Below are 16,088 nucleotides of genomic sequence, written 5' to 3'. Positions count from 1 at the left end.
AATTAAAAACATGGGAGTTACTCTTTTCTGTTCCCCAGCCCAGCCAAACCATTATCCTGTTGCAATGAAGTTTACCTCTGAAACTGCTCCCCAGTCTGTCTCCTTATCTCAGCTGTTGGAGCCAGGCCTTATCCTCTGTCACTCCCTGAAAGATGGCAGGAACCTCCCAGCCAGTCCATTTCTATTCTCTCTTACCCAGCCTTACTCAGTTACCATTTTCCCAGAAGTGATAGATAAGAAGCCTCTTCTAGTCTCATTGAGTAAGACCAAAATCCCAGTTGTTTTCTTGTTACCTTGTATTTCTCATTTCCCACATTTGTGATTTTTACATTTGTTTGTGTGATTATCTTTCTCTTCTGCAAGTCTGTAAGTTCCAGGAAGATAAGAACCATGGCTGTTTTGCTCACCATTGTATTTCTTGTACTTAACCCCATATCTAACACCTATTTGGCACTTGAAACATACTATTTGAAGAAAAAGAAGCAAGAAATTGTCATTTATTTATCTATACTGAAAAGTATTCCGCTATACTGAAATTTTTTATTTGCTTGTATTACTGAGTATTGAGTACTTTTGAGGACAGTGGCTACCTTCTTAGCCTGACACAATGTAAGAATTTAGCATTTACTAATGAGCCCATAACACTAACTCCAATGTTGATTTCTGCGACTTTTCCCCTCCTATCACAAAGGCAAGTCTACTATGGTATATTAAAAGCATTTCTAAATAATTCACCATGTGAGATTGGAAACAATGTATTAATATATATCTGTCAGTAGAAAACTAGCTGAAAACAATGCCTTCCAGCTGTGAAAAACAAAGGATTCTTTTTCTGTATTGACAGAACTACCTCCAATTTTAGTAAGTGAAAAAAACAAGATATAGAGCAGTGAAAATAGTCTGCTACTATTTGTATTTTAGAAAGGAAGGGGGAAGCTAGAAAAAGACTGTTTATTCATTTTTCTTTGTGTATGCATAGAATGACTGTCTCTGAAAAGTTACGCAATAAACTAGTAATGTTGGTTGTTTCCAAGAGAGGAACTAGGTAGCTGGAGACATAAGAACAAGGAGAACATAATAGAAAACCATTTGTGCTTCTAGGATTTTAAACCATCTCAATGTATTGCCTTAAAATTTTAAATAATAATTTGCTATAAGTAATTAATTACTCCTTTTAGAAAGTCTCTTTAAGTTTTTTTAACTCCTTTTTCCTTGTTTTTTAGGCAAAACCTATGTGGGTCTAAAAATTGTTCAGGCCCTTCTAACCAACGAGCCTGTTTGGCAAATTAGCGTCCAGAAGTTCCCCATCTTGGTTGTGTGTTACACTAATCATGCTTTGGACCAGTTTCTGGAAGGTAATATCTATAGGCAAAATTGTTCTCTGTTGAGAGTTCTCTGGTGGTCTATGGTTAGAATTATGGGCTTCACTGCCGTGGCGCAGGTTCATTCCCTGGTCAGGGAACTGAAATTCCACAAACCACGCAGCACAGCTGAAAAAATAAACTTCTCTATTAAGACATATGTAGTTGAACCATGAGCAATTGCACTTTGAAGAAAGTCCGCAGTCCGTCCTTACCATGACAGGAAAGGCTGTGTGTCATCTGTGTGCTTGCGCTTAGTCGCTCAGTTGTGCCTCACTCTTTGTGACCCCATGGGCTGTAGCTCACCAGGCTCCCCTGTTCCTGGAGAGTCTTCAGGCAAGAACACTGGAGTGGGTTGCATGCCCTCCTCTGTGTGTTGTCTGCTCCACCCTAAGTCTGACGCTCTTGTCCTACCTCTTCCCTTGTTCTAATTCCAGCCACACTGATTGTCTACAATTTCTTGTCTTCCTCCAGCTTCTTCTTGGCCCATGCTGTCTCCTCTGCCTAGCATGTACTTTTTCTTTTCTTCTCTCTCTCAGTCTTGATGCATCCAGCCCAGATGGTTCCAGCTCATTCCTTAGGTCTCACTCATATGGACTTTCCTTCTTGCCCCAAGTCCTGTTGTATTTTTTTTTCTAAGACTTAATTGGCACTATGTAACTATTTATGTAACTATTTATTTATATATGTCTCTACCCTGAACTATAAATGCTAAGAACTTTGGTCCTATTTCTGTCTATAGTCACAGATCCTGACACATTCTCGACACTCAAAAAATATTAATTGCATTAATGAATGAATAAGTATTTATTTTTTCTTTGGAAAATAATGCTTAGACTATTATTTTCCACTCTTTTATATCCTTCTTTCATCTGCATTAAATCTTCAGTATTCCTGGAGTCTCAGTTTAAATTAGATCCTCAAAAATTAGATCCATACCCCACCCAACTAGTTAAGGTCCCCTGTTACACACTTTTAGCGTGTATTTGTAGTATTAAATTTTATTAAGTTAAAATGTTTATATGTCTTCTCTGGTAGACTGTGAGTCATGAGAACAAATGAGGAACTGAGCCTGCATTTTGACTATTTTAGCTTCCTAACCTAGCCTGGCACATAATAAGCAATCGGCAAATATCTATAGAGTGAGTAATAGAGAGCATTTACTAATGCTTACTTTGGGCCAGGCCCCCCCAGAAGCTAGAAAGATACTCTCTCGTTTATCCAGACCATAGCCCTATAGGGAAAGTATTACTGTCTTCAAGTCACAGACAAAGAAACTGAGGCTCAAGTTAAGTGACCTGCCCCAGGTTACATAGCAGTAAGTGGTAAAGACAAGGCTTGGGTCCCCAGGTGTCTGAGTCTAAAGCCTTTGCACTGAAACATCACACTTTACTGCTCTGCAGATCATGTCATCTCTTGGGCCTTCTTGTTCACTGGTAGGGTAGATTTCCTGTAAATACCAGTTTGTACCCTAAGGGACCAGCTGCATCAACACCCCAGACACATGCAGCTCTTACCCAAGAGAATCCAGCATAGCTCCTCTTAACTCTGCCCCTGCTCCACTTTGCTCCTTAGGCATCTACAAGTGTCAAAAGACCAGCATTGTGCGTGTAGGTGGAAGAAGCAACAGTGAAATCCTGAAGCAGTTCACCCTGAGGGAGCTGCGGAACAAGCGGGAATTCCGCCACAACCTCCCTATGCACCTCCGAAGAGCCTACATGAGTGTAAGTCCCAGCTTCGGAGATCTGAGGTTGCTCAAGGGAGAACCAACCAAGACAGCAGTGGCTTTGTGGGTGGGCAGGCCAGGGGAGATAGGGAAGCACCCCAAACCTGGAAACGACCCAGGTGCCTTCCAGCATTCCATCCTGCTAATCCTATGGTGGGATCTTTGCCCTCATAGTCCAAGATGGATAAAGGACAGAAAAGGGCACACCACCCCTCCCAGCCCCTGCCAGGACCTTAAAGCTATTTCTCCCAAACCACCCATAACACTTCTTCCAGCCTGTTGGCCAGGTAAATATCATCTTCTAGCTGGGCAGTGTTGTGCCCAATCAAAACTCTGAATTCTTCCTACTAAGGGAAAGAGAAGTCTCCACCATGGTATACTTGGTCTATTTTCCTGTTGTATTATTTGTTTCCTTTCCTTACTAGTGGTAGGAGGCTTTTAGACATTTTAGATACTAATCCTCTGGTTTTAAGACTAGCTGTTCCTATGTTACCTTTGTTTTCCCTCAAGGTAGAGACTGAGTTCTGCTGAGCATGATGACATACTTCCTCAGCCGCTTATTTCCCTCTGCTCTTGGTAGATCATGACAGAAATGAAGGAGTCAGAGCAAGAACTGCATGAAGGGGCCCAGACTCTGGAGTGTACCATGCGTGGGGTACTACAGGAACAGCATCTGGAGAAGTTTATCTCTCCCCAGCACTGGAAAAGCCTGATGAATGGACCAAACCAGGTAGAGGGGTCGTCCTGTGGGGCACAGGCCTCTCTCGCCCAGGACCGGGAGGGAGCCTCTGGCAGAAGCAGCAGTCGAAGTATTAGCTGCAGTCTGCTGTGATACTGCTGTGACGTGAAAGTTCCTGCTCGGGAGAAAAGTCACCTGAATGTACTAGTCAAAAATAAGACTCTAGAGCCAGTCTGCTGGATATGAATCTTGATTTTGCTCTAGGCGAGTTACTTTTTTTTGTTCCTGTTACCTCTTTTATAAAGGGGGATAGGGACTTCCCCTGGTGGTCCAGTGGTTCAGACTCTGAGCTTCCACTTCAAGGGGCATGGGTTTGATCCCTGGTCAGGGAACTAAGATCCCACATGCCATGAGGCACAGAAAAAAACAAAAAATACACGCACATGGGGATCATATTCAGTTGAACTATGTGAAATTGCCAATATTTGTAAATTTAACTTGCAAAAAGGCAGTCTTTTACAGATCAACCTAATTCTTATAGGATTGTTATTGGATAAGCAAGTTAATATCTGTAAATCTCTTAACTATAATAAGTGTGCTCGAAGTATTTATTAAATGAAACCGAATCATAGCAAGGCAACTTAGCATGTATAGAGGGCCTGGGACTTGACAGACCTGTCACACAGACTGACTGTGTGACTTGAGCCAGTGTGATCCTCAGGTCCCTCAGCAGTCAACAAGAATAATAATAATGCCTGCATTCAGAGGATATTACAAGAAGTATCTGATGTACTCTGGATTTTTTTTTTCTCATTTGGCTGTGCCACGCAGCATACAGGGATCTTAGTTCCCCAACCAGGGATTTATCTAGTCCTTCCTCAAGTTGAAGTGTGGAGTATTAACCACCAGACTACCAGGGCAGTCCATGATGCAATCTCTATAAAGTGGGTGGCTAGGAATCCAGTGAAATGGTAGCTCTACTATCAGTGGGTTGGCATTTCCAGGGTTTGTAACCCAAAAACTTAAAAAAGGGTCAGTCAGGTCGTGTGACTGACTAAAGCCGGCTAGTTAACTGTGTTGTTAAGTAGTGAGGACTGAGACAAGCCGGAAAAGGCGTGGCAACAGCGCTCTTCAGCCATTTGTTGCCTTTCAGGAACACAGGCTCATTGCCCCCATAGCTCCTGATTTTGTCAAAAGAAGCAGGAAAATTTTGTTTTTAAAATTCTATACAAGTTCTATTAACAGACCCAGTTGCCCAAACATTGCATTTTTAAGAGAGTTCTAGGGGAATTACCTTTTGATCCCTTGAGAAGACCTTTCCTTCGTACTGAGTTGTCATAGAATTTTCATTGACTAATAATTCTTCTTTCCTCAGGATAGTGAATGGGTTTGCTTCCAGCGTCGGAAGCATTCCATGATGTTGGAGTTTCTCGGTCTGGGTGTTGGTTCTTTCACCCAAAGTGTTGCTTCAGCAGCACCTGAAAATACAGGTAAGAAGTGTATTGGTGGAATGTGGTTAAGACTAGAAGAGCAAGACTTTAAAGTAATGCCCAGAATTTATAAAGAGCTATAATCAATCAAAAAAGACAAATAAAAGCTTAATAGGAAAACAAATCAAAGACTTTTAAAGAAGCATATCACAAAATCTTCATGGTCAATAAACATGAAAAGTGCTCGCTAGAAACGAGAGGAATTTAAACTACAATAATATACTATTACACACCTACTAGACTGGCAAAAATTAAAATGTTTGATGTAATCCCACACTGATAAGAATGTCAACAGTGGGAACTCTGATATGATACTAGTGGAGATATTGATTGGCAGAACCACATAAGGAACTCAAATGTCCATCCATGATGGATCAGTTACCGTCTATTCAGATAATGGATACAGCTGTAAAAAGGAATGAATTAGAGCATATACAGCAGTATGATGACTCAGAAACATGATGCAAGAAGCACGTTACAGGAAAATATAGTCAGTGTGATTTCATTTATTTAGAGCTCAGAAAAGTCAAAGCTAGATGCATTATTTGAAGATGTATATACATTATATCCTAGAGAAGGGAATGGCAACCCACTCCAGTATTCTTGCCTGGAGAATTCCATGGACAGAAGAGCAGTGGAGTTGAAGAGTCGGACACAACTGAGCAACTAACACAAGTACACACATACATTATACATGTGGTATCATCGACTCAGTGGACATGAGTTTGAGAAAACTCTGGGACATAGTGAAGGACAGGGGTATCTGGTGTGCTGCAGTCCATGGGGTCACAGAGAGTCGGACACATTTGAGTGACTGAACAACAACATGTATATGGTAGTGCACATTTCATTGTCTTTTTTCTTTATGTCAAGAGAAAAGATATTTCTGATGTGCTAAATAAACCTTTGGAGGTAAATTAGCAGCATGACTTAATTTAGCCATTGCTGTCAGTCACCTTCATACAAGAGTCAATAGCTTCCTGTTACATTTTGTATTTCTTTGCATAGTGTGGTGATTTTGTCTGTGAAGAAAATGAAAAAGTATCACAAGTGTTTTAGTATTTATTGTAGAGAAAATGTAACTCTTTTAATGAAATTAAAAAATAATTAAAAAAAAAAAAAAAAAAAACATGTATATGGTAAAGTTAAAAGGGGGGAAAAAGTAACAAAAAATTCAAGTTAGTACAGCCCACAAATATCTTCAAAGAAATTGGTAACTTTCTGCTTCTTAAGTTGGGTGGAAGATACCTGGGTGTTATATATTTTTATTATCATTTAAATTGCATGTTTACGTTGTACACTTTCCTTTGTATATATATTGACATAAGTAAAATCTCCCTTAAAAAGGCATACATTCATGTGATTTTCTACATGTAACAAAAATGTGGGTAAGGAAACATGTCTTTCTCCCCTTCATTCCTCCTGTGTTTCTCTCAGCGGAGGTGACCATTTAAACCTTGGGAATGTCTCCATGCATCTAAGGTCTCGTAGGTACCCTTGTTTACACTTTGACGTTAAGACTCTCCATCCCTGTCCTGCCTGCTCTCCTCTCTTAGCCCAAGCAGAAAGGGAAGAGGAGGAGGAGGAAGGGGAAGAAGACAGTTCACTGATTGAGATCGCAGAGGAGGCCGACCTGATCCAAGCAGACCGGATGATTGAGGAGGAAGAGGTGGTTCGGCCCCGGCGGCGGAAGAAGGAAGAGAATGGGGCAGTCCAGGAGCTGGAGAAAGTACTTCTGGCCATGAGGCTAGACAACTATGGCCCCGGGACGGCAGCCGGGCAGGAGCAAGCTGCAGGAGAGTGGGAGGTAACTCACTTCCTCACAGCCCTCGAAAGCCCTAACAGAGTGGGAAAGGGGAATTCAGTTATTACCGCCAGGGGATTGTGGGTTAAACTCTCCCGAAACAGACCTGAGACCATCTGTCCTGACCTGATTTTCACCTTCTTCTGTTGCACTACATTCACTTCATCCTCATAATTAGCTTAATTTACCCTTTTACAGGGCTTCCCTTATGATTCAGCTGATAAAGAATCCACCTGCAATGCAGGAGACCTGGGTTTGATCCCAGGGTTGAGAAGATCCCCTGGAGAAGGGAAAGGCTACCCAACTCTAGTATTCTGGCCTGGAGAATTCCAGGGACTATATAGTCCAGTGGGTCACAAAGAGTCAGATACAAAGGAGTGATTTTCACTTTTCATTTACCTCTCTTACAACCTAATCCTTGTATAAGATAGGTCCAGTTTTCAAGGGTATAGAAATTATGGCCTTTTAGAGGGGTCCTGCCAATAAATGCTAACTTAGAAAAACAGGAAGCAGGTAGCCGAGGACTTCTCTTGAATTTTTAGAGAAATGTAGCACATATGAGTCAGATCAGACACTGATGGCCTTAGTGCTTGGTGCTTTTATAGATATTCTCAATAGCAAACCAGCCCGGGCATTAGGATTTTAGAGGATTCAAGTAAAACAGAATGAAGTAAGCTGTATAGACTGAATGGAGTGTTTCTCCTTCATTCACTTTAAAATTGGTTATTTCTTTTAGAGCCAGAATAGTATAAATGCCCAGACTTTCTGTCTTCTCCTTCCTTTGATAGAACCCTGGGGTCCTCAGAATTTACTGTGTGTTACTATGACAGTAGAACACTGAACCCTATTGATGATCTAAGGGACTTTGAGGGCAGGTTTTTACTGAATGCAGCTTTCTCCAGTCTGCTGGCTTTGAGCCTGATCTCCTAGTTCAGTTCAACATCTCTATACGTGAGGGACAGAATCACGATCACAATACTTAGAAGCATGGATTGGGCATCTCTCTGCTGTGGCCTTAGGAGGAGTTGAATTGTTTGGTTTTGAAGCAAAGGAGTGTCCATAGTATTGTGACATCCATCTGGCATGCTAGTCCTTCTAAAGGCTCATGGCCTCAGATTCTGACAGAGCCAAGGAAGAGTACTTTCTCCTAAATGGTGCTTTTCACCCACATGTTTAAGATACTAACTTGATATAATGGCATTAAGACCATCTTAGCAGGATTTGTATACCATTTAATGAGAGTACCTCCGCTATTGTCATGACATATGTTTTAGGAATAAGAAGCAGACTGTGGTCAAAAGACAGTCAGTAATAACTAGTTTGCCAGCACTCTTCTAAAGTGCTTTCCATGTATTTTACTGCTTCAGTCAATCCAGCAACTCTGTGAAGAGGTACTGTTATTATTCCCATTTTATAGAAGGGAAGGCTGAGGCACATAGCGGTTCAGTAAGTTACTGTAGGTCCCACAACTAATAAGTAGTAGATGGGACTTAGAACCAAGACATACTGGCTCCAGAGCACTGATTTAGCGATGAAATATCTCTGGGGAGAGTGTGGAACATTTAAGAGATGTCCATCAGAGATGACAGTTCCATTTTTCAGTGTGCTCTGGCCCCCATCTTAGAACCAGACCCATCTCTCCTCAGTGACTGACTGGTATTGATATCTGCAGACCCAGCGCAGCCAGAAAAAGAGAATGAAGAAGAAAGTGAAGGTTGAGCTTCGTAAGCTGAACACCATGACTGAGGCTGAGGCCAGTAAAATCCAGGATGTTTGGCAACTGGACCTGAATTCTCGCTGGCAGCTTTATAGGTACAGTGCCTGTCCCCATCCTCACCCCCACCCCCAGCCAGTCCATGTAAAATCCCTAGGGTGTCCCTTTCCTGTTTCTAGAATATAAGCCCTTCAAATCCTCAACATTAGTGCTAACTGATGATGGATCGAGCACTCCCGATGAGCTGAGTGCTAGATGCAGCCATGGGATAGAAGAGGCACACTTGGCTGTACCCTGTGGGGTTTAGAGTCTAACCAGGGAGACAAATTTTGTTCCACAAATAAAAAGTTACAAGTAGGCATCACCACTAAGAAAGAAAGAACCAAGGAGCTAAGAATATTAGAACCAAGGAGCTGAGCTGGTCTGAGCTATCCAGGAAAGTGACACTGGAGGCAAGATCTGAAAGATGAGTAGGCCTTATTAAGGCCAGTTGGGAAGGGGAGCAGATGAGCTTGTGAGGACCACATGCATAAAGGCCTCCAGATGGGAGGGAGCATGTTTGTTTGAGAACCTGAAAGAAGGCAACCACCATGGCTGTGGCTCAGACAAATGGAAAGTGAGGCCAGAGAGGGAGGCAGTGGGCAGATTGTGCAGGCCCTGTTAGGGCTGAAGAGGACTGTTGGAAGGTTTTATAGCAAGAGTGCTGACATAATCTGTTATACTTACGGAGAATTGGGGGAGGAGGGGGAGGGGGCTTGGCAGGAATGGATTAGAGACAATTTGTGAGAAATGCTTCTTGAAGCTTTTAAAAGTTCCTTACTCTTGTCCAGTAATTAGCATCTGTTCTTTATCTCCCTCCTTCCTTAGTTCCTGACCACTTACATACATCTCTCTGCACATCTTTTTTGTTGGGCATTTTTTGTTGTACAGGACTCTCAGGTCCCTGCACATCTGGGTCTTGTCTTCTTTTTCTGTGGCATGTAACCTCCTCTAGGGTATAGGTTCCACTTATGCATAGGGCACACTGAAGGGAGTTAAACCACTTCTCAAAGAGCACGTGGCTTCCTCTCCCTCATTCTTCACATTCTTCAGGCTGTGGCTCCAGATGTACCAGGCTGACACCCGCCGAAAGATCCTCAACTATGAACGCCAGTACCGCACATCAGCAGAGAGAATGGCTGAGCTGAGACTCCAGGAAGACCTGCACATCCTGAAAGATGCCCAGATTGTAGGAATGACAACCACAGGTAAGAAAGCATGGAGTTCACGGTTCGTGCCAGATGCCTGTCAGATTATCTGGGACAGGTAAAGAGAAGCTTCTTTAGTAGGTTAGAGGAAAATACTATGAAGAGCTCTGGAGAGCAAGCTCTGTTTTGGATTCTCTTGGTGAAATTCACCCTCCTGCTTCCATTGCATTTGGAACTTCAGCAGCTAATGATCCCAGTGCCGAGGTTCCAAACGCAGTGAGAGCGAGTGCTCAGCAGTGACGGCATGGGGACGCTGCTGCTCTGGAGACTGTCCAGCAGCATTCATTCTTGTCCAGTGGTCCCCAGAGCCCTGGGTGGACGGGAGGACTCAGCTGGAACAGACCCAGGCTCAGGGTGCACCAGTCCTGAAGCCAGTGACACAGGGAGTCCAGTACATCCACTCAGAGGAGTCTTCTCTTCACTCAAGGTGCTGCCAAATACCGCCAGATCCTACAGAAGGTGGAGCCCCGGATCGTCATTGTGGAAGAGGCTGCAGAGGTCCTTGAGGCCCACACCATTGCCACACTGAGCAAAGCTTGCCAGCACCTCATTCTGATTGGGGACCACCAGCAGGTAGGCCTGGGCCCTCTAGAAGATGAACTGACTCTCTGCAGGGGGCGGATCAGACAGGAAGACCCTGGCCTCTGCTTCCTTCCTCCATCGTCAGGCTTGTTGGTGGCTTTCTGTGATTCCTCTTTTCCTTACCTCCCATGTCCAGTGTCAGAGCAGGTCCTCTTAGATTTGGGGCGTATTTTAGAAGTAGCGTCATCTATTCCATCTGGCCTCTTTGCTGTTTTTAATTTACCTTGGCATTTTAAGTGGACTGTTAAAACAGCATGCTCCTCATCCTACTGCTTCCTTTTTTTGCCATGCTGTAATCCATTCCTCATAAAAGAACCAAAGCGAATTTTTAAAAAAAACTCAAATCAGGTCATGTTACTCCCCAGCTTAAAACCCTTCAGTGGTTACCCATTGAACTTAATATAAAAATCAAGCATCTTAAAGTGGCCTACAAAGACCTATATTCTCAGGGTACAGCCTGTTTCTTTGACCTTACCTCACACCACCATCTATCTCATTTGCTCACTGTGTTCCCAACTCCTGTCCTTTCTGTTTTCTCTTATGGCTTCCTTTTTGAATGACTAGCAACTTCCTCCATGCTGGTGTCAACTCAGATGTCACTCTTCAGGGAGACCTATGTAAAGAACCTCCACCCCCAGGCATTCTGTCACTTCACCTTTATTTCTTGGCTTCATGGTCTTTGTCACTCTTTACCCTTAGCCTGTTAACATCTAAAGCCGAGCCTGAAGCCCAGAAGTCACTTGAAAAACATTTGATAGGTGGGTGGATGGGTGGATGGTTAACATACATTTTCAGTGGACAATCCTCAGCCATGTTTTTCTTTTCAGCTGCGCCCCAGCGCCAATGTGTATGACCTGGCCAAGAATTTCAACCTGGAGGTGTCCCTCTTTGAACGGCTAGTGAAAGTAAACATTCCTTTTGTCCGTCTGAATTACCAGGTGAGAAGCTAGATCTTCATTATTACCAAATGTCCAGGTGAAGGCTCCTGGCAGCCTGCCAGCTGCCAACAAGAAAGGGTTCATAAAATAAAGCTAGTTTAGTAATAAAATGACTCTGGCTGATCTTGTTTTCTGTTTTAAAATAACACAAGACCAGCCGTGGTGAGTTTGTGTCAGATGAAGAAGCTGTTTCTCTTCTGCTCTTTTCTCCCTGTTCTTTTCAAATGTCATCTCTCCAGATTTTCCACTAGCAACTTAGTCTTTAAAACTGTCCATTTATTCTCTGCCCATGTGTTTAATGACATACATGTCTTATTTCAGCACCGCATGCGTCCTGAAATTGCCCGGCTTTTGACCCCTCACATTTACCAGGATCTGGAAAACCATCCTTCTGTTCTCAAATATGAGAAGATTAAGGTGAATCTCTTTACCTGATCTTTCTCTGATGCTGTCAGCAACCTAGGAAGTTATCTTTTTCCTTAGAATGAAAAGGGGCTTTCAGAAGGGTATACAGCCAGCTTTCTAAAAAGCTAGCTATTGGGAATTCCCTGGCAGTTCAGTGGTTAGGACTTAGTGCTTTCACTGCCAGGGCCCAGATTCTATCCCTGATCAGGGTACCAAGATCCCACAAGCCGAGCAGTGGCAAAAACAAAGCAAAGCAAACAAACCAAAAACCCCAAACAGTAAAAGCTAGTTATTAAGAAAAGGAGTGGTATAGAGGTTGAGAACACAAACCTGGGGTTTTGAATCCAAGCTCTGCCATTTAGTAGCTGTGTAGCCTTTACCAAATTATATACCAGTTCTAAGGGTAAGGGTCTTCTGTACAATGAGAATAATGGTTGCTGCCTGATTGCATTACCGTATTGCAGGAGATAATGTATATAAAGCACTCAGCACAGCAGATGCTCATAAATTAAAGATTGTGGTACGGAGTATACAGAAGCCTTCTAAGGTTCCTCCCCAGAACAGGGCCAGTGGCCAGCACACATGAAGCTAGAAAAAGCTGCCATGAATAAACCTAATGTATCTTCTTTTTCTTTCCAGGGGGTCTCTTCCAACCTTTTCTTTGTAGAACACACCTTTCCTGAACAGGAAATCCAAGAAGGCAAAAGCCACCAGAACCAGCACGAGGCTCGATTTGTGGTAGAGCTGTGCAAGTACTTCCTGTGCCAGGAGTACCTGCCCTCCCAGATCACCATCCTCACCACCTACACTGGGCAGCTCTTCTGCCTGCGCAAACTCATGCCTGCCAAGACCTTTGCTGGTGTCAAGGTCCACGTGGTGGACAAATACCAAGGGGAGGAGAATGACATCATCCTCCTCTCGCTAGTACGCAGCAATCAGGAAGGCAAGGTGGGTTTTCTCCAGATATCCAACCGCATCTGCGTGGCCTTGTCCCGCGCCAAGAAGGGCATGTACTGCATTGGGAACATGCAGATGCTGGCCAAGGTGCCCCTGTGGAGCAAGATCATCCACACCCTTCGAGAGAATGATCAAATCGGCTGTGCCCTCCGGCTCTGCTGCCAGAACCACCCCGATACCCACACTTTAGTATCCAAAGCTTCTGATTTCCAAAAAGTGCCCGAAGGAGGCTGCAGCCTACCCTGTGAATTCCGGCTAGGCTGCGGGCATGTCTGCACTCGTGCCTGCCACCCCTATGACTCCTCACATAAGGAGTTCCAGTGCATGAAGCCATGCCAGAAGGTGATCTGCCAAGATGGGCATCGGTGTCCTCTTGTCTGCTTCCAGGAGTGTCAGCCTTGTCAGGTGAAGGTGCCCAAAACCATTCTCCGGTGCGGCCATATACAAATGGTCCCATGTTCTGTGCCTGAGTCAGATTTCTGCTGTCAAGAGCCTTGCCCCAAGGTCCTAAAATGTGGGCACAGGTGCAGCCACCCATGTGGTGAAGACTGTGTATGGCTGTGCTCAGAAATGGTCACTGTGGAGCTCAGGTGTGGGCACAGACAACAGATGGAGTGTGGTCACACGGGGGGCCTCAGGCACGGCCTGACTGGGCAGTGCGCCTCCAAGTGTGGCAGCACCCTGGACTGTGGGCATCCGTGTCCCGGCTCCTGCCACAGCTGCTTTGAAGGGCGCTTCCACGAGCGCTGTCAGCAGCCCTGCAAGCGCCTGCTCATCTGTTCACACCAGTGCCAGGAACCCTGCACTGGCGAATGTCCACCCTGCCAGCGGCCCTGTCAGAACCGCTGCGTCCACAGCCAGTGCAAGAAGAAGTGTGGGGAACTGTGCACTCCCTGCATGGAACCCTGCATCTGGCGCTGCCGGCACTACCAGTGCACCAGACTCTGCTCTGAGCCCTGTAACCGACCGCCATGCTACGTGCCTTGTACTAAGCTGCTGGCTTGTGGCCACCCGTGCATTGGTTTGTGTGGGGAACCATGCCCCAAGAAGTGCCGTGTCTGCCACCAGGAAGAAGTCACCCAGATCTTCTTTGGCTCTGAGGATGAGCCAGATGCTCGCTTTGTACAGCTGGAAGACTGCAGCCACATCTTTGAAGTGCAAGCCCTAGACCGCTACATGAACGAGCAAGGTGACGAAGTTGCCATCAAGTTGAAGGTCTGCCCTATCTGCCAGGTACCCATCCGCAAAAATCTGAGATATGGAACCAGCCTCAAACAGTGCCTGGAAGAGATTGAAGTCGTTAAGGAAAAGATCTTGGGCTCAGCAGGGGAGATTGCAGTCAGCCAGGAGCGACTTATGGCCCTACTAGAGGGGAAGAACCTCCTCTGCCAGCTGCTCCCGGAAGATTTCCTGAAGTTGAAAGAGAAGCTGGCCCAGAAAAATCTGTCAGTGAAGGACCTGGGCCTTGTTGAGAATTATATCAGCTTCTATGACCACCTGGCTGGCCTGTATGATTCCCTGAAAAAAGTGGATGTCTTAGAGCAAAAGAAAGTGAGGACTCGATTAGACCAGGTTCACAAATGGCTCGCCAAGAAACGTTTGAGCTTCAGCAGCCAGGAGTTGGATGACCTCCAAAGTGAAATCCAGAGGCTCAGATACCTGGTGAACCTCCTGACCCGCTGCAAGATGGCCGAGGGGAAGGTGAGAGGCAGCGTCGCTGAGGAGATCCGCACTGTCCGGAACATCCTTGAGAGAACGTGTAAGTTCACCCAGAAGGATGCACAGCTTGTGCAGAGAAAGATGGAAGCTCTGAAAGCCATTCTCCCCTGCTCTGGCCTGGGCATCTCAGAGGAAGAGCGAGTGCAGATCGTCAAAGCCATGGGTTACCCTCGTGGCCACTGGTTCAAGTGCCCCAATGGCCACATCTATGTGATTGGCGACTGTGGGGGAGCCATGCAGAGGGCCACGTGCCCTGAGTGTCAGGAGGTGATCGGAGGGGCAAACCACACACTGGAAAGAAGCAATCGGCTTGCTTCCGAGATGGATGGAGCCCGGCACCCTGCCTGGTCTGACACGGCCAACAACCTGATGAACTATGAGGAGCTCCAGAGGATGATGTAGGGAGGTGGCAGCCCACCCACTGCCTTTTGCCCTGGCCACCGCAGGGCTGGGCCAGCTCCCTGCCGAAGGAACTGAAGGTTGTTTTTTATTATTGTCTTTTAGTCTTAGCACCTATTTAAGGAGCCACTTTTAGGGCTTGCCCACATTTGTTTCTAGATTTACCCCTGCGCTAGAGTAAGCACTTTACCTCCAGAACTGAGAGCAAAGTTAACAGATTTCTCTTCTTTTTCTCTCCTACAAGTTAGTGGACAGATTGCCTGGAGCATGTTTGGGCTTCCACCCAGGGCTGCCTGTAGTGTCTCTAGGTCCTGACTCAGTCAGATGTTCTTTCTCTGCAGTGCCCCAGAGGCAGATAAGAGCTCAGTGAAGCAGACTCATTTTAAATTGCCAGGCCCTAACTTGCAGGCTGACTTCTGCTCTAATAAACAGAGACCCAGAATTGTTGTTTGTGAATTATCATTTCAAGGAGCACAAGAACCCCTCCTCTTCTCCTTGGGCACCTTCGTTCCAGGAGAGGGAGGCATGTGATGAGACAGAGACTTTGTGGACCAATCATGACCCAATTACATATTCACTGAGAGTGGGGGAAGGTGTGACCCCCCAGCTGGGGGCCTGTGCAGCAGGCCTAGGCTAAGGAGTGACTCCCGTACCCTTCCTGTGACTTGCACTTTGGGATGGTGGAGGTTACGTTCCCTGTAGTAGGGGAGGTGCAGTAGCTGTGCTGGTTCCCCAGGGCCTTGAGTGGAACTAGACTCTCATTTGGTAGCAGAAGCACCTATCCAAAGTGTGACCCTTTGTCCCGACACCCTCTATTGCAGCTTTTACCTGGGCCGGGTTAGCATGCTAGTGGCTTCTGCAGGTCCCAGGTCCACACCAGAAGCCAGCCCCCAGGTCTTCCTGCGTACATACTCCCTCAGTCCAGTGTTCCCTATAATTGACACTTAGGCATCTCAGGTCTTTCTAATGTTGGCAAGAAAACATCCCTTTGCTATGTATACATTTCCTTTTTTGTCTTTACTATGCACTTTAGCCTATAAAGCCAATAAAAACAATGATTGAGAAAA

The 16,088-nt window shown here is 45.2% G+C and overlaps 1 protein-coding gene and 1 non-coding gene across 2 annotated transcripts in view; both read left to right on the top strand.

The window, feature by feature from the left end:
• Positions 1-16,088, top strand: part of ZNFX1 (zinc finger NFX1-type containing 1) — a 27,039-nt gene extending 10,951 nt beyond the window's left edge. The window contains exons 4-14 of the mRNA XM_069548773.1: positions 1,224-1,355; positions 2,937-3,085; positions 3,668-3,817; positions 5,142-5,256; positions 6,813-7,063; positions 8,733-8,872; positions 9,867-10,021; positions 10,449-10,594; positions 11,431-11,541; positions 11,863-11,958; positions 12,586-16,088. Coding sequence (XP_069404874.1) covers positions 1,224-1,355; positions 2,937-3,085; positions 3,668-3,817; positions 5,142-5,256; positions 6,813-7,063; positions 8,733-8,872; positions 9,867-10,021; positions 10,449-10,594; positions 11,431-11,541; positions 11,863-11,958; positions 12,586-15,024 — 3,884 coding nt within the window. The 3' untranslated portion in view covers positions 15,025-16,088. The remainder of the gene's footprint in view (positions 1-1,223; positions 1,356-2,936; positions 3,086-3,667; positions 3,818-5,141; positions 5,257-6,812; positions 7,064-8,732; positions 8,873-9,866; positions 10,022-10,448; positions 10,595-11,430; positions 11,542-11,862; positions 11,959-12,585) is intronic.
• Positions 6,095-6,224, top strand: LOC138417928 (small nucleolar RNA SNORA19). The gene has a single exon (XR_011248345.1). It is a non-coding gene; the product is annotated as a small nucleolar RNA SNORA19 (small nucleolar RNA).

The sequence above is a fragment of the Ovis canadensis genome, chromosome 13, assembly GCF_042477335.2.
Source record: "Ovis canadensis isolate MfBH-ARS-UI-01 breed Bighorn chromosome 13, ARS-UI_OviCan_v2, whole genome shotgun sequence".
NCBI classification, from domain to species: domain Eukaryota; kingdom Metazoa; phylum Chordata; class Mammalia; order Artiodactyla; family Bovidae; genus Ovis; species Ovis canadensis.
The sequence above is the reverse complement of the archived record's forward strand: the minus strand, read 5'-3'. Positions and strand labels throughout refer to the sequence as shown.